Source organism: Sminthopsis crassicaudata, chromosome 3, assembly GCF_048593235.1.
Source record: "Sminthopsis crassicaudata isolate SCR6 chromosome 3, ASM4859323v1, whole genome shotgun sequence".
Classification (NCBI taxonomy): Eukaryota; Metazoa; Chordata; class Mammalia; order Dasyuromorphia; family Dasyuridae; genus Sminthopsis; species Sminthopsis crassicaudata.
This window is the reverse complement of record NC_133619.1, coordinates 611,697,696-611,716,036: the sequence shown is the minus strand read 5'-3', so window position 1 is coordinate 611,716,036 and position 18,341 is coordinate 611,697,696. Positions and strand designations below refer to the sequence as shown.

Sequence of the window (18,341 nt, the reverse complement as noted above, 5' to 3'; positions counted from 1 at the left end):
GTTCTTTTCTATAGGACATATGTCTGGCTCCTTCTTTTAAGACACAAGTTAACTAACTCCTTACTAATTTCTATGATTTGGATGGTATCAGAAATGACAAGCAATTGAGCCAGGAAGAATCATCACACTCAGGTGGCTATCAGAGCTGAATGCCATTTCCCTTTTTCTTTTGGGATATTCCTTTGGGATTCTGCTCATTCTCCCTTGCTATTCTTGGGAGAAGGATTAGGGAATTTCTCTCCCTTCCTTATGAAACAATGTTGGCTATAAGTACATGAGAACATGTGAGCCTAAGACTAGCTCTCACATCTCTGGCTATCTTGTTGTTTTATGTTTCTTTCCCTGAGCACACCACAAAATCACCATCATGAGAAATAGGCATTTCTAACTTTGATGAATATCTCTCAAGAATTTATGAGTTCCTGAGCTGGTTCTAGCTGTCAGGTGAGAGCAGATTCTTGCAATCATACCACTTTTTGGAGAGGAGAAAAACACCAAGAAGATAATTTTGAACTTGAAAGGAGCCATGACTGGGTGGGAAGTAGCACCTTTTCAGTTATTTAGAGAGTAAAGGCTAGAAATGAAAGTGAAGGCTCTATTCAATAGTCCCCCAAAGTGCCTTTACCTTTTAGGAAATATATAATAGGTGTGATGGTTTATTGTTTTATGTTTTAAGAGTTTGTTAGTGTGCTCTTATGAATCTTTAACATTTTAAATGCTCATTGCATGACAGAAAAAACATATAGCTATTCAATGCTAGATAGATATAGGACATACTTATGTAGTTAGCCCATATAATCATGACCTATATGTATAGCTTTCCTATGCAATATAGGTATAGGACATCCCTATATCCCTATACCCTCTGTGTCTTTGTCTCTCTGTCTTTGTCTATTTCTATGAATATACATAGATAGTCTATCTATATTTCATTCACCGTTTTCTAGAAAGAACCTTGGGGAAATCCTAGACACAAGCCATACATAAGCTTCATTTCAGAGATTTTTCCCAGAGGTTTATTTTAAGGTGGGGCACAAAGAGCCAAAGAGTTATAGAAAAACTTGATCTTTACTTTTTGGGGCCTGGTTACCACCACGATCATTCTGGGTCCACTGGTGTCCAGCACCAGACTGTTGTGCCACAGTTCTCTTTTAATGTCCTGACCCAGTTTCCCTAACTGTCCTATTCAGTTACTCTGCTTCAGATTATAACCATTCCCTCTTAATGTTTGATAGGATAAAGGTCTTTATCCATTTTAGACATCATTAGAATATCAGGAGCCTCTCCAATACCTCCCTCCATATGCCTGCCTCCATTATATCATCCTCATCCCAGGTGCCTCCCCCCCATTAAATCATCCCCATCTAGATAGCTCCCCCATTATGTCATTGTTCTTGTAACCCTATAAAAGAATCTTGTATCTGATATTCAGGGCTGGATTCTTGGAGACTATAGTCTCCTTCAGCCCTGGGACCAAACCATGGATCCATTTGGTCCCAGTATTTCTCTCCCTTTAATAAACTATTGAATGTTCTCTAATCTCTATCTTGCTCAGTTTCTCTGGCATTACAAGACCCCTCTCTAAGAGGTGAGGGAATGAGGTTCCCTGGGTCCCAGGCTGCAATGGTATGATCCAAATGTGTCTTTGGCTTCTGGGTTAAGGAGTTTGCTTATTGATCAGGAATCATAGAAAGGAAATAGTAGTTGATCTCTATCCTATGCTTATCTAAAATCTTTATTATTTCCCTTGAGGGCAGAGGTAAAATTTCCGAGTGGTGTCAAGGAAGATCAGGAAGCACTAGTTTACAATTTGGGACTTTAGAGATTGAAAAGAGGAACCAGGAAACTGGATATTTTCTTAGATGTTTTCTCTCTCAACATGGTATGAATTTTTCTTTCCATGGCCACATTTCTCCTTGGTGTATCTTTTCTTGGCTCCCTCTCTCCCTCCCTCCTGGTGTTCTTGCCTCTCATTATAAGTTCCCCTCTGCCTCCAGCTAAACTTGGCTTTTTTCCACCAGCAGTCAATAGCAGTTACTTCCCTTCCAGGAAAACTCTTCCTCCTGACACCTTTTCTTCTTTTAGTTATTGACATTTTTGTGGTGTTTTTCTGTCACCTGGGAGGTAAGAGAGAAGCTTAGTTGTTTTTCTGTTTGTTTTTCTCTCACTTGCTGTTTCCATGGAGGACAAAACTCAAGGAAATGAAAGGAAATTCTCTGTGTCTGCTCCTTACAGGTTGGAGAGTCATAGCAACACCTCTACATCCTGCATTTTTGTCCTTCTCCCAACCCTTCTAGGGCATTGCCTGCCATTGTGGGGATGGTCCTGGTGTCTTCCACCAGTCCTGTTTTTAGGAAAGGCAGTTACATTGTGCACTGGAAAGAACACTAGATTTGGAATTAGACTCCCTGATCTTATCATTTATATGGACAAGTCATTTCTATTTTCTGAGCTTCCATCTTACTGAAATCTAACTTCTAAGTTACAGTCTTATCTGTAACATAAGTTTAGAATTGATGATCTTTAAAAGTCTCTTTTGGCTTTGAGTATTATAATATCAAATGATTGCTGGACTGCTTTCCCTTTCTGCAACCTCTGAGTGAAAGCTGAGTAATCTGTTTTAACCTCAAAAAGGTTTAAGTTTTAGGGTAGAGGGGATCCCTTCATCCCAATGGTGGGTGTAAAACTGAAAGGGTAGATAGAAAAGCCTGATAGAGGAGAATGAAAGATTCTTCATCATCCATGATTACTTCATTGAATCATGAAGACTCTAAAATGATGAGACATTTTTAGAACATCTTCCTGGGATGTTCCATGGATGATGGAGCCCTGGGATATAGTGGGAGGGCTTGGAGTAAGGAGATCTGGATATAAATCTTAGCTTTAATCATGGTTTACCAAGTAACTTTCATGGCTTTGGTCCTCAGCTTCCTCATTTGTATGAGAATTGAAAAAATAGAACAACACTTTTGTAAACAGGAGACTTTCATAACAGAAGCAGCAGAATGAAACATGGTGGATACCATGGCCCTGCTCCCTTCAACTAAAAGTTGTTCTCATCTGTAATTTCATTTGCACATGAATCAGAGATTAAGGAAGTAAGAGACCCGTGTTATTCATGCTTTTTGTACAACTCCTGTGATTTTTTGGAAAGGAAAGAAGCAGAGCAGAATTTCCAAAAAATAGGTTAGGGAGATATAGACTATAATGAAGGATTTAATAGACATTAAAAGAAAATTTCTAACTTTATATCAGATGGTTCCTGGGATCAAGTACCCTGAGTTCATACTAGGAGAAAAAAAAATCAAAAGAATACATTTAATTTGGGGCGTACTGATGACTTTTGCTGGCTGTCTACATGGATCTAACGCTTCATAACTTTCAAATTATACATTAGAGAGCTGTAGCTTTCCCTGACAGTGAGAGGTTTTCCAGTCATAACACCTCAGTAAATGTCAACAGATGTTCCCAAAGAGATTAAATATCTAAGGCCCAGCAGATTGTACCAGAGGGTAGTAGCTCAGCAACCAAGAAACCAATAGAGATTCCCAGCTGAGATAATCCAACAGAAAATAGCCACCGATACAATGTCCTGCAGCAAGATGGTGATTGAGCAATGGGATTTGACACCCAACTTGATCATATCACTAGTGGACATTAGCAATTCTGCAATGTTGCAGATATAAACCATCCTAGCCATGTGACCTTAGAAGTATATCTTCCATGTATATTCCTTGGGTTCATGTGTTCTCTGTATGTGTGCTCACCCCATTAGTACTGTAGGTAATTTGTAGGTGAGGGGATTTTATTTGTGTAGTTTTTAAGGATGCTTTCTTTTCACTTTATTTGCAATACTCTTTGTTGCAGTGTTTTTTGCTTGATACTAATGTATCTTCTGTCTAGCAAAAGCAAACACCTACAGTTACAATGGGATGCTGATCCAAGAATGCCTCAAACATAAATCCTAACGTAAAATGAAGAAATCAGTAAGGTCCCTTTTAGGTCTGACATTGTAGTTTCTAAGGTTCTTCTAGCTCTAACATTCTAGGTCCAAGTTCAAAGTTCTACCAGTCTGTGTGGACCCATGAATCTAAGCTTAATCCTGGAAGTTTTTCTGAAGGTGAGTCTTGTACAAAGTTTTAAGAGAAGAGGAAATCTCTCCTCTGTGGCTGTGGAGAATCACTAGGTCCTGAACTCTTCCTTAGCACATAACCTTGTTCACTCCACATCGAGACTGACTATAGAACTGATAATTCTTCTTATAGGTGAGAAGACTCTCTTTGAAGCAGTGAACAGATCTCTTGTCACACTCACAGGCCAGTGATCCACAGAGGCTCCCGCCACTATCTATTGGAAGAAAGAAAATACCACAAAGGTGAGGTTGAGGTGATGTGATGTCCGGATCCCAAGCAGGTGCTACACAAGGATGACTCCCACTTCCATTTCCCTATCCCTCCCACAGCAATCTGTGAAGTAGATGCTGAAAATTTCTGCCCATTTTACAGATGGCAAAGGGAAATACTGCAGGTGTTAACACCCAAAAAAGATGAAGGTGGAGAAAACAGAGACTGTAGTTTTTCTTCCTGGAATTTCTATCTTGATCTTGTCAAGAACATTAAAGAAGGGATTTTTAATCATGTATGGATCCTTATAGCACCTATATATGGGTTCAATATAGAGGGTCCTTGAAAATCCTTCCCATCTTGGAGATTCTGTGATTCAAAGACAACAGTTGCCTCTGAAGCTCAGGATTTTCTTTTCTTTTTTCTTTTTTTTTTGTTACTGATAAGTTTTTTTTTATTGTAGCTTTTTATTTACAAGATATATGCATGGGTAATTTTTCAGCACTGACAACTGCAAAACCTTTTGTTCCAATTTTTCCCCTCCTTCCTCCCGCCCCCTCCCCCAGATGGCAGGTAGACCAATACATGTTAAATATATTAAAGTATATGTTAAATACAATATAAGTGTACATGTTCAGGACTATCTTTTCTCTCGAGTAGGTCTTCTATATTTGTAGAACAGGACAGTGTATACTATATAAAAATGCTTATTCCTCTCCTTACTTCCCCCACCTTGGAACTTGTGTTTTGGACACCTTCTACCCCTAGTGTGACGTTTTATCAGAGAGGAGTATGGGGCAAGGATTTTTGGAGGGGGAGTGTCCATAAAAGCACTACTATATAATAATAGGTTGTAAAGGACAGTTAGGGTAATTGTCTTACAATCCTTTCTAAACCATAAAGTGCTCCAGAGAAGTCAGCTATTGTTCTAAGGAATCTTTTGGCTTCACTCTCCCATATACTGAGCATGTCCAACTAACGGAGCATTCAGCAGGTAAGTTATTATCATTAAAATCTTGGCTAAGGATAGGGCCAGGTCCTTAGAGGATCTGGAAAATTATACAAGTGTGGTTCTTCCAATACCCAGCAATGCTTTTTATAAAAAGTAGGAATAATATCAATTGGGCTCAAAAAACAGTTCTATTTCTACTAGCCATGTGGACTTGGGCAAATCACTAAGGCCCAATTTCCTCATAAAATGCATACATTGCACTACCTGCCACTTAAAACTGGGGTGGCAAAAGCTTTATAAATCTTAAGGAACTATGTAAACAATATGCAATGCAACTATGTCAACAATAGGCAATTGGGGCCCATGTTTTGTCTGAACTTGTACCACCTCCAGTACCTGTGCGTGTTCTGCAAACAGCAGGTACTTAATTGTTTATTTCATGAAATTTATCAAATTTTAGGGGAAAAGTTCTTTAAAAAAATTCAGTGTGACATTCTTGCCTAGCTTCACTTCTTTTCACTGACAACTAAGTGAGTTGAAGACAATATTGGATCTATTTTCCAGGAACCTGAGAGTTGGAGGCTGCCTCTGCTACACAGGTATCTTCCATCCCATCACCTCTCTCTGATGACCTTTCCTCGCTTCTCATTTTCCTTGACCTCTCTGTCATATTTGCTTCTAGATCTCTGTTTCTTCACCTCTTATATGAGTGTGTTGTTTCTATGATCCCTTCTTGTTAACATTCTATTTTCTAACATTCCACATACTAAGGTTCCCTCTGGCACTATACTGATCTATGAGCCATCAGTAGTTATATAAACCGCCTCCATACTGAGAGACAATAGTTTGCCACTCCATTTCAGCAGCCCTCATCACAGAGACTGGCTTTGGGAGTCAAGTTATATTCTTTTTTAAAAATCTGGATTATCCAATGACATTTAGAAATGTGGACAGACTCAGAGTTGTTTTTCTCATTCTCTTCCACTGTATCCCAGGACTCTGCTGGTTGCTAAGCAACCAGGGGCAGTATAAAACCGGACCAACAGGACACTGGCAGCTGGGCCCTGGGCACAGGATTTCAGGGACCCAGCAGAGCTGCTCTTTTGATTCACCTCCTGATAAGACTAGAGAGTTATAAGCAGATCAGTGCTTTGGAAAGCCTGTGAAGTCAGGCAATCATCTCTGCAAAGAGTGAATTTGAAAAGCCAGGAGGGTATAGGACAAATGATTCTGGAGTAGGAGTCCTGGGTTCCAGTTCTGACCACCACTGGTTCATTGTATGTAGGTCTTTCTGACCCTTAGTTTCTTTTGCAGAAAATGAAGAGGGTAGTTTAGATGATTTTTAAGGTCTCTTCTGGTCCCTTCCAATTCTACATCCTGAGATCCTTTCTTTCATTGACATTCTTTTGTCCTAAGGTCCTTCCCAGTTCTGACATTGGATGCTTGAAACTCCCTTTTCACTCTGACCATCTGTATTCTTTTCACTTTGATTGATGTAGATGTATTTTGTTTTTCTTTTTATATCACCAGAGCTCCACATAGTGTCCCATATCTCCTACTCCCAACTTTTTTATGACAAAAAGATTAAAGGGGAAAAAAATCAGCATAACTTAATGCATTGAAAAGTCTGAAAATATATACAGTGTATAACACTTGTAGACCTCCCATCTCTACAAAGGAGTGAGTTGGGAGTGACTTCTCATGTTCTTTCTTGTTCTTTATAATTTTGCAATATTCCTTTTGATTTGTCATGTGTGTGTGTGTATGTGTGTGTGTGTGTGTGTGTGTGTGTGTGTTTGAATATTCCATATTCTTTTCCAATTCTGTTATCCTATGTACTAAGGTCTCTCCTACCTCAAGCATTCTATTTTCTAAGGGCTCTCCTAGTTCTAACACTCCCTGTTTTAAAGTTCTCCTACATCTGACATTCTCTGTTCTAAGTTCCCTTCTAGATCTGACACCCTGTGTTGAAAGAGCCCTTTCAGCAAGTCTAAGATTTTTGTTTTCCAGATCCTAAATCTGTTTTCTTAGAGAATTCCTAGGTGACCAAGGAAAGAAAAGAAGCAGGAAGAAATGGAAGAGAAACCTTATAGGAGAGAGCTTAGTGACTCCTCCCTAACCCGTGTTGTGTCTACTCACAGCAGATCACACTTCCATTGACAACGTGGAATTGATAGCTGCTAAACATTGGCTGACAGCCACAGCAGGTCTTCAGCTCAGCATAGCAGCAATCATGGTCCTGACAGCACCTAGGAGATTGGAGATGGGATAGGCAAAGGAAAGAGCATGCTGTTAGCTTAAAAATCCACAGAAAGACAGCTGAAAAACTAAAGATGCAAATAACAAAGCCTTTGGGGAAAGGCTAGCCACTGAGAGGGCTTTGAATTTAGATTTTGATTCAGAAAATCTCTCTAGGCTTTGTATTTCCTATTTTACATCCTCATTGAGGATAATCAAACCTGTTCTATTTAGCTCCCAGGACTATCATGAAGATGAAATGAGATTAGTAAAGCACTTTGCAACCAGAGTATCATGGAAACAGTGGTTATTTATCATTACACTATTTTTGCAAGGGACCAATCTATTGCATCTCTCCTGATACTCTGACTTGAGGGAACCAGGGTCAGGACAACAAATTTTGGAATTTGATGGTAGGAGAGGTAAAAATCTGGATTTTGTGCTAAGACTCAAGATATGAAGATAAATATTGCCCACTGATCCTCCAATTCATCTTGCTAGTCTTGCCATGGCCATTGGCAGAATGGAAACTAATAGAGCTTAGCCTTTTATGATCTTGGAACATCATAGTTAAAAGGGCATGAATGTAGAAGATGTAGAACTCTGTAAGCTTAGCAAGTGAAGCCCAGAAGAAGGTGCTCAATAAAGATTGGTTAATTATATTAAGAGAATGTGAGTTGTTGCTATGCAGTTATTCAGGACATGCTCTCAGTTCTTTGTAGATGGATTCAAAAACATCCCACTCTTTCAAAATGACCATCCCTTGCAAGAAATATATTGGGGACAAGCCAACTCAAAATTCAACATTCTGAAAAAACACTTTTTAATCTTTTAAAAATAAAACTCAGTTGTATTTATCAATAAATGTTAGAATTTTAAAATTTCAGTTTTGTTAATCTTTGTTTTTTACAATTTCTACTTTTGGAGGTTCTTTTCCCTTTTTAAGATTAATTAATATAATATTTTTTCTCCAAATACATTCAAAACAAAATTTTTTACATTTATTTTTAAAATTTTTGAGTTCTAGGTTTTCTCCCTTATCCGCACCCACAATTAAGAAGTTATGCGAAACATTTCCATAAAATTCAAGTTATTAAAGAAAACATAGATCTTCCACCCTATGAAACTAAAAACCCTCAAGAAAAATTAAGTTTTAAAAAAGAGAGATATAAGAGAGAATGTCTCAATTTGTATTCAGACACAATAAATTCCTGTTCTTTGGATGAATAGGATTTTTCATCATATGTCTTTCAAATAGTCATGGATGATTATACTATACTGAGAATAGCAAATTCATCCCGGAATGTTGCTATTAACTTTGTATACAGTATATTTCACTTTGCTTGAGTTTATGGAGGACTTTCCCAGGATGTGTTTTTTTTTTTCTTCTGAGAGCATTCTGCTCATCATTTCCCATAGAATAATATTCTATCACAAACCATAGTTTATTGATCCATTCCCCAATTGATGAGCATCCCCTCAATTTCCAATTTTTTTTTGCCCTGAGAAGAGAGCTTCTGTTAATATTTTTGGTACATATAGATCACAACATTTCTAGTTTTTTTTTTAACTTCATGCTCAATTCATTGATCTATTTAGAAAAGACATTTCAAAACTATCTGATTTCCTTTTTCTCTTTGTGCTTAAGCAAAATCCTCAGAGAAGGCTATAGATTATGGTTGGTCTATAGTTACCTGTCAGTGTCATCTACTGCATTTCCTCTGCCCCCCAGGCCACAGTAACAGCCATAGCCATAGTATGAGAATAAGGCACTCTTCCCAGTCATGAGCTTGATCATCCTTCCAAACTGCCAGAAGTTACTGTGGGTCAGTGTGGGCACTGTCAGAGAGAAAATGGGGAACCTGGGATCTCATTGGGAGAAGGCAAGCAGGGACAAAGTTTCCATAGCAATATATAACTGAGAAATCACAAGGCAAGGAACTTGTCAAGATATGCACAATCACAGAATCTTAGACCCAGAAAAGGAGTTTAGAACTCAGAGGCTTAGATCTGGAAGGAGCCTTGCTTAGAACAATTGGAAGGAACTTTAGAACAGAGGTGAGAACTAGAAGGGACCTTTCAAAAGAGAATATCATATATGAAAAAGACTTTAGATCATTAAAAAGTCAGGGCTAGAGCAGAACCTTAGAACACACAATGTTAGAGATAAAAGAGAATGTTAGATGGTGATGGAAAAGAACTTGACCAAGATCACCCAGCTAATTAGGGGCTAGAACCAAGAAATGGTCTTGAGATCAAAGTCTCCAGATTCCTAAATATGAGCAGCAAAGTCAGTGAGAAGGCACATGAACAAAAATATACATATATGAACATATATATATATATATATATAAATATATAACTTTAAAAAACACATACACACAGAGACAGAGAGAGAGTAAGAGAGACAAAGAGATAGAGAGGGAGACAGAGCAGAGACACAGCAACAAAGAAAGAGACAGAGGGAGACACATTCAGAGAGACAAAGAGATAGACACAGACACAGAGTGAAAATCTTTGAGAATCATTTTCTTGAGAATTGTCCATCACAACTCAACTTTAGAAGAGAGTTCTAGCACATATTGGAAAGAGATGTTCACTAGCCATGGGACCTTGGGTGAGCTCCTTCTTCTACCTGGGTCTCAGTTTCCTGCTGTGAAAAATATAGCCAATAATTCCTGCCCTGTTCCATTAGGTTCCAATGAATTTATGGAGGCAAAAGTTCCCTGTAAATCTCAAGTGTTGCTGTACAAAAGTTATCTGAGGGAAGAATGATGTGCTCTTTCTTTAATGAGCAAACCAGATGTTTCTCTTTTAATCACACGTGACCAGGAATCTGCAAGAGTCTAAATAAAGAGGAATATTTTCCAAGGGAAAATGAAATCTGGAAGAGAAAAGCCACCTCCTTCTTAGTTATTGCTACTGATAAAAATGACTAGCATTAATAGCAATGCCCCAGGAGCTTTGCAGGTCTCCAGCACGGCAAGTCTGCCAGCCTTAGTCCATTTCAAAAGTGGAGAAACAAGCTCAGTACAATCATAGGGATCTAGTTCTACCCCTTGGACTGATGGCAAGTGAACTGACTATGGAGCACTTAGGGATAAGAAAGGTATTAGAGGAATTTGTCAGTACTAGCTGAAGATGAGGAGAAGAGGTAGGTATGGGTTCATCCTTTAGGTCAGGGTCATGAACCTTAAAGCTGGGAGAGATTTTAGAGATCTGGTCCAAATTCTTCCTTTAACAAAAAAGCCAACAATGACCAGGGAAGATTTACTCCAAGTCACACAGGTCCATTGAGGATTCAGACTCCTGCTCTTCTCAACCCAAATCTAGTTCTCTTTTTATTACATCATGATAAAAGAAGAGTTGAAATTTTGGAGTGAGAGAAAAATAAACCAAGCTTGAGATATATTTGTGTTGTACACATAAAGAATTTTGGTCACATCATCATAGTTTCAGAGTTGGGCAGGGGCCATGGAATCTAACCCCTAAATCTAGCCCATTATCTCCTGCTGCCTCCATTTTTAGGACTAAAAAATTGCTTGCAGCAAAATATTTTTATGGAACTCTTGCCTTCATCATGTGTAACGCTAACAGTCCAAGGAACCAACCAGGTTATGAAATGCAGTCCTTAGAGGACTCAGGCAGAAGAATATTCTGTCCATTTCTCCCCCACTCTCCATTGTTGACTGGGTTTTTCCTCTCATCCCTCCCACTCCCTCTCTTCCTACCTCCCGGCAGAGCCCAGTCCTATAAATACAGATGCAAACACAGACAGGACAAGGCAGTGAAGTTATTTCAGAATATTTAGAGACTTACAGAGGAGGACCGCAAAGATCAAAACAACCTTCATTACCCAGAAGCCAAGATGGGGTCAAGGGAAGAATTCCACACTTCTTCTTCAAGAGTGGTAGATCTAGTCAAATAGAACAGTCTGGGTGGTGAAGTATGAGCAAGCTGGGAAATGGAGCTGTTAATTCATGTCACAGTGAAGAAAGGTCCTGTCAACAGAACAAGCAGAAATATGTGGGGAGGATTAGTAGAACGGAGAAGTCTTTTCAAATCTATTCATAGAACTACATAATGTCAAATTAGGAAAGGACCTCAGAATACAGTGTCAAAGGTGAGGGGGCCTTAGAACGTAGAATATCAGAGTTGGGAGGGTCCTTAAAACAGAATGTCACAGCTGAGAGGTTCTTTTAACAGAGAATGTCAGAACTAAGATGAGACTTAGAACAGAGAATTTAGAACTGAGAAGTTCCTTAGAATACAGAATGTCAGAGCTGGGAAAGCCCTAGGAATACAGAATGTTAGAGCTGGGAAGGTACTTGGAACACAGAATGTCAAAACTGGGAGGAATTTTAAAACATCAATTGGTAGATTTGGAAGGAACTTTAGAACATCAGATGTTAAAACAGAATGTTAGAATTTGATAGTTCCTTAAATGTCACCTAGTCACCCTTTCATTTTTACAAGTGAGAAAATTGAGTCCCATAAAAAGGGAAATGATTTGCCTACAACTGATTTCTCTATATATCTATAATATGCTCTCTGAGCCTGGGATTTTAATTTTCAAGATTTAATGGCTCATATTTTAGACAACTGCAAGTTCTAACAAGGTGTTAAACTATTTTATTTCTTTTTTTAATAATAGCTTTTAATTTTCAAAATACATGCAAAAATAGTTTTCAACATTAACTCCTGCAAAATCTTATGTTTAAATTTTTTCTCCCTTCCTTCCCCTCCTCCCCCTCCCCTAGACAGCAAACAATCCAATTCTGTTTCATTTCTAAGTTAGTTCATCTCCCCAGTGGAGACAGACCATGTGCTATATTCAGCACTTTGGACAAGGGTCAGCTGCAACGTGGTTAGCTGGGAATTGTCATTGTCTCTGGTTCAGGGACAGCAGTATGGAGAGAAGATTTGGAAAGTGCCAGAGGAGAACAGAGAACCTGGCTATCCACAACTTTCCCTGAGCAAAATCTGACTTTCAGGTAGTTAGAGTAATAGAGTCTGTTAAACCCGATAAAGGCAATTTTGGGGGCTTAGGCAGGTCAATCAGAGGACCCAGCAGAGCAACGCATTGGGCTTATCATTCTGGCACAGCATTTCCCACATAATGCAGTCATAGGCTTTAGAGCTGGAAGGTCTTTTAAAGATCCTCTCATTTTAACCCTCTCATTTTATGGAAGAGAGAACTGAAGGACTTAGCCCTTAATAAATGTTTGTTGGATTGGATCAGGTGCATTGAATTTCTTCAGAATCAGAGGACATGAGATACTTCTTAGAAGAAAATGTTTGAGGCTGAGACTGAGAAATGGCTTTGAAGGCAGATTTTCTTCAGAAGGGAGGCTGTTACTCAGAATCCATTTGCTCTTTATTTTACACAGTGTTCTCATAAGCCTGTTTCCCTGGTGTGGCGGCCCCCAGTAGATGATGATAGAAGGGAACTCACCCTCACGTGGCACTTAATAATCAACAAGGCACCTATTTAGCAAGTCAGAACATGCACACTCACACAAATGTGCATACACAAACACACACACACACACACACAGACTAGCTAGATTTAATTTTTAAAAATTCTTCTTTTTTTTTTTTTTTTTTCCAAATCCTGAGTCCTCATTTTGCTGATTTGGGAATTAAGGCCTTTGGAAGGGAACTGACTTGCTCCAAGTCACACATCAAGTAAATGACAGATCTAGGATTTGAACCTATGATCATTTGAGTTTTAGTTTCCAAGTACATTCATAGGGTTGTTGTGAATAAAGTTCTTTGTAAACTTTAAGCTACTAGAGAAACTCGTGGCAATATTACTTATATTATTATAATCTGTTTTATGCTTTGCATAATTAAACTTTTAAGAAAAAAGTTTCCATGGAAGTAATAGAAGATTTAAAAAATTGGATAGTTTAAAGACATGATTTGCAGATACCTAGAAAACTACCTCCTGTAAACCAGATCATTCCTCCAAAGAAGTTGAAGATATGAAGCTTTCCTGTCTTTGACCACTATCCCAAGTGGTCTGATCAATTCATCTAATGGTGAAAAGGTAATTACTTTTTCCAGACATTTCTATAAAAAGAATGAGGACAGATGGTTCAGGAAATTGGGTGCTGATTCCTAGGATATGGAAGTCACTTGTCAAACCAAAACAAATGTTCCCACTAAATGAAACTGGTGCTGTGCGGTCTAACCTAAGGCTGAATGAAATCACTTGTGTTTCAATCCAGATCTCCCAGTAGAACTGTCAACTATCCTTAATTCTCTTTGCCTTCATCACCGTTATCATAACCATCATCGACTTTATTGACATCATTATGACTGTTATAAACACCATTATCATCACCATTCTCATGTGTCCATTGACATCACCCTTACCATCTTTCCCACTTTTATCCCTATGACCACCTTTATCATCATCATTAATATCACCATCCATGTATTAGCACTATGGCCACCAGTGTCATCATCATCCCCACCTCATCACTAGTACTGTCCTGTCACCATTATCATATCCATCAAAACAAACACTATAATTGTCAACAACATTTCAATTAATATCACCATCACCATCAATCATATCCTGGTAATCCCCATGACTATCATCCCCAGACCCATTATTATGAATTTCCCACCACCACTACAACTATGATTGTCACTACAGTCAACATTACTGTTACTGTCATCAATCTTAGATTTAAGCTCACATATTATTTCAGAATTAGAGTCCAACCTTTTACTTCACTGGTGAAAACTTTAAGGCTCATAAGAGCTTTAAGGCTATAAGAAAAATTTAAGTTGTCTAAAGTCACACAGGTGAGCATATGGTGGAGATGGCATCCAAAACCGTATCGCCAGCTCCATGTCCACTATTTTTTCTATTTCATCTAATTGATCTCATCCTCATCCTCATCTTCATTATCATATCATAAACCTAAAACTTTAAGGGACCTCAGAGACCAATGAGTATAACAGCCTTACTTTTTGATGAGGGAACATCTCAGGGATGATTTGCTCTTGGTCATATCAGTAAGCCAAGGTCATATTAGTAAGCATTAAAAGTGGGATTTGAAACTAAATCCTCTATAACGTATTTAACATGTATTGGTCAACCTGCCATCTGGGGGGGTGGGGAGGAAGGAGGGGAAAAATTAGAACAAAAGGTTTGTCAATTGTCAATGCTATAAAATTACCCATGCATATATCTGGTAAATAAAAACTATTTAAAAAAAAAAGAAAAGAAAAGAAACTAAATCCTCTGATAATGGCAGCTAGGGGATACCTTGAGTCAGGGAAACTCATCTTCCTGAATTCAAATCCAGCCTCAAACACCTACTCTGGGTGATCTTAGGCAAGTCACTTCACCCTGTTTGCCTCCAATTCGTCATTTGTAAAATGAGCTGGAGAAGAAAATGGCAGGCCAATACAGTATCTTTGCCAAGAAAACCCCATATGGGATGATGAAGAGTTGGTCATTGCTGAAATGACTGAACAACAATAACCTCTGACATTAGAATTAATGCTCATTCCATTATGCCAGTATTTACTGGAAGTCAACTATAATGATAAGAATCCTCAAATATACCCATTACAGAAAAGTCAAGACAAAGAGGGAAATGGATTCTCCTTTTAAAACACACTTGTTAAGTCACCTTGGCTGTATAGGAACCTCTCTCCTTGCTTTTTTGCACTCTGAGTATATGCATATCTTGAAGAAGGAAATTGGAAAAGGAAGATCCTCCTAAATACTAAAAAGCAGGCATCTGCATCTCTAGTCACAGAGCTGAGAAAGTCAATTTAACTGGAAAAATTACTTCATCATTCTCATGTCAGTAGAACATGGATGGAGAAGCCACTTATATCTGAGAAGTAACTTACGAAGAGTTCCAGAGCATTACCCCAATATTTTAAAAGAATTTTCTGTGTGACGCTGGCTAAGTCACTCTCCCTGTGTCCCATTTTCCCCATATGCAACATGAAAGAATTGGTTCATAGGGAAGGCCTTATAGGCCAGCAAGTCCAGCCTCCTCTTTTTACAGCTGAGGAAACAGAAACACAAAGCACTTAATTGGTTTGTGCAAGGTCACTTGAATGCTAAGTGTCTGGGTAGGATTTGAACCCAGGTATTCCTGAATCCAGATCCAGCCCACCATGCTACCTCTCATCTTCAAAGCTGCTCTAACTCTGATATGATGTATGTTCTAATGTTTTTTTTTTCTACCTCTGACATTCTCGGTTCTAAGGGCCCTCCCAGCTCTGACATCCTGGGTTCTAAGGGCCCTCCCAGCTCTGACCTCCTGGGTTCTAAGGGCCCTCCCAGCTCTGACCTCCTGGGTTCTAAGGGCCCTCCCAGCTCTGACCTCCTGGGTTCTAAGGGCCCTCCCAGCTCTGACATCCTCGGTTCTCAGCTCCCTCCCAGTTCTGACCTCCTGGGTTCTAAGGGCCCTCCCAGCTCTGACCTCCTGGGTTCTAAGGGCCCTCCCGGCTCTGACCTCCCGTGTTCTAAGGGCCCTCCCGGCTCTGACCTCCCGTGTTCTAAGGGCCCTCCCGGCTCTGACCTCCCGGGTTCTAAGGGCCCTCCCAGCTGTGACCTCCTGTGTTCTAAGGGCCCTCCCGGCTCTGACCTCCCGGGTTCTAGGGGCCCTCCCGGCTCTGACCTCCCGGGTTCTAAGGGCCCTCCTAGCTCTGACATCCTCGGTTCTCAGCTCCCTCCCAGTTCTGACCTCCTGGGTTCTAAGGGCCCTCCCAGCTCTGACCTCCTGGGTTCTAAGGGCCCTCCCAGCTCTGACCTCCCGGGTTCTAAGGGCCCTCCCAGCTCTGACCTCCCGGGTTCTAAGGGCCCTCCCAACTCTAACATCCTGGGTTCTAAGGGCCCCCCCAGCTCTGACCTCCCGGGTTCTAAGGGCCCTCCCAACTCTAACATCCTGGGTTCTAAGGGCCCTCCCAACTCTAACTTCCCGGGTTCTAAGGGCCCTCCCAGATCTGACCTCCTGGGTTCTAAGGGCCCTCCCAGCTCTGACCTCCTGGGTTCTAAGGGCCCTCCCAGCTCTGACCTCCTGGGTTCTAAAGGCCCTCCCAGCTCTGACATCCTCGGTTCTCAGCTCCCTCCCAGTTCTGACCTCCTGGGTTCTAAGGGCCCTCCCAGCTCTGACCTCCCGGGTTCTAAGGGCCCTCCCAACTCTAACCTCCTGGGTTCTAAGGGCCCCCCCAGCTCTGACCTCCCGGGTTCTAAGGGCCCTCCCAGCTCTGACCTCCCGGGTTCTAAGGGCCCTCCCAACTCTAACCTCCTGGGTTCTAAGGGCCCCCCCAGCTCTGACCTCCCGGGTTCTAAGGGCCCTCCCAGCTCTGACCTCCCGGGTTCTAAGGGCCCTCCCAACTCTAACCTCCTGGGTTCTAAGGGCCCTCCCAGCTCTGACCTCCCGGGTTCTAAGGGCCCTCCCAACTCTAACCTCCTGGGTTCTAAGGGCCCCCCCAGCTCTGACCTCCCGGGTTCTAAGGGCCCTCCCAGCTCTGACCTCCCGGGTTCTAAGGGCCCTCCCAACTCTAACCTCCTGGGTTCTAAGGGCCCTCCCAGCTCTGAGCTCCTGGGTTCTAAGGGCCCTCCCAGCTCTGACATCCTGGGTTCTAAGGGCCCTCCCAGCTCTGATCTCCTGGGTTCTAAGGGCCCTCCCAGCTCTGACCTCCTGGGTTCTAAGGGCCCTCCCAACTCTAACATCCTGGGTTCTAAGGGCCCTCCCAGCTCTGATCTCCTGGGTTCTAAGGGCCCTCCCAGCTCTGACCTCCTGGGTTCTAAGGGCCCTCCCAACTCTAACATCCTGGGTTCTAAGGGCCCCCCCAGCTCTGACCTCCTGGGTTCTAATAATAGTGTCAAAGTCAAATTGTCAAAAAAAAAAAAAAAAAAGAAAGAAAAAGAAAAAAAACAAGGTCAAATTGTCTCCTTACTTGGCATTTCGATGAACAATTATTTACATTCTTGCTATTGAAGTCCTGGTTTCTCTTCACAAGGGTTTGTTCCCTCTGAACGAAGGCACAAGGAGTAACACAAAGTGCTTCGTGGGGGTTGGGGGTAGAGCCAGCCTCCAAATGCCCAGAGGCTGAGGATGAAATCTTCGTTTTTAATATTCTATATTTGAGATTTCAAGTTTGTGGTCAATCAGATTTCAAGCAGTGACCCTCCTGCACTGACTGGAGCCACCGTTATCATCTCTCCCTATGAAGCCCCTCCCCCCAGGGAAGAGGAGGAAGCAGGGAGACCAATTAGGAGCCTCTTGCAGTGGTACAGGTGAGAATCAGGGAGCTTCCAGACCGAGGGATGCTGGGAGTGCAGAAAGGGCACCAAATACAGTGTGGGTGTGGGATAGATAAAACGTGGGGAAGTGGCTGGAGGCAGGGGGAGGGAGAGAAAAGGGCTGATGACTCAGGTTAGGGCCGGGTGGGGAAGCACAGTGGGGCTTTAAGAAAAATAAAAGATCACAGAATCCTGAAATCCGGGGTTCTCAGACTACGGCCCTGGGCCAGATTGATGAGGACGTTTATGGGCCCTCCGAGTTAAGGCAAACGGGAGCTTTTGTTTTTACTCTAGTCCGGCCCTCCACAGTCTCAGGGACAGTGAACTGGCCGCTATTTAAAAAGTGTGAGGAGCACTTGGCTAGAATTTTAATCCTGACTGACTCTACCTTTATGATCCTGAACAAATTATTTAAACTGTTTCTTATGTGAAAAAAGGACTAGATGGTCCCTTCCAGCTTGTAATGGACAACCCTACACACGCATGGGGAGAAGGGCCGGCCCTCCTTTACCTTCCA

General features: G+C 41.1%; 1 protein-coding gene across 1 annotated transcript; it reads right to left on the bottom strand.

The window, feature by feature from the left end:
• Nucleotides 1–3,210: 3,210 nt before the first annotated feature.
• LOC141559990 (group IIC secretory phospholipase A2-like) lies at nt 3,211–17,654 on the bottom strand. The gene is made up of 5 exons (XM_074297635.1): nt 17,479–17,654; nt 11,390–11,534; nt 9,228–9,372; nt 7,435–7,544; nt 3,211–4,347 (listed from the first exon to the last, which is right to left on the bottom strand). Exons 3-5 carry the CDS (start codon nt 9,329–9,331, stop codon nt 4,202–4,204), a joined length of 360 nt encoding a protein of 119 aa, XP_074153736.1. The 5' UTR covers nt 9,332–9,372; nt 11,390–11,534; nt 17,479–17,654; the 3' UTR covers nt 3,211–4,201.
• Nucleotides 17,655–18,341: the final 687 nt, after the last annotated feature.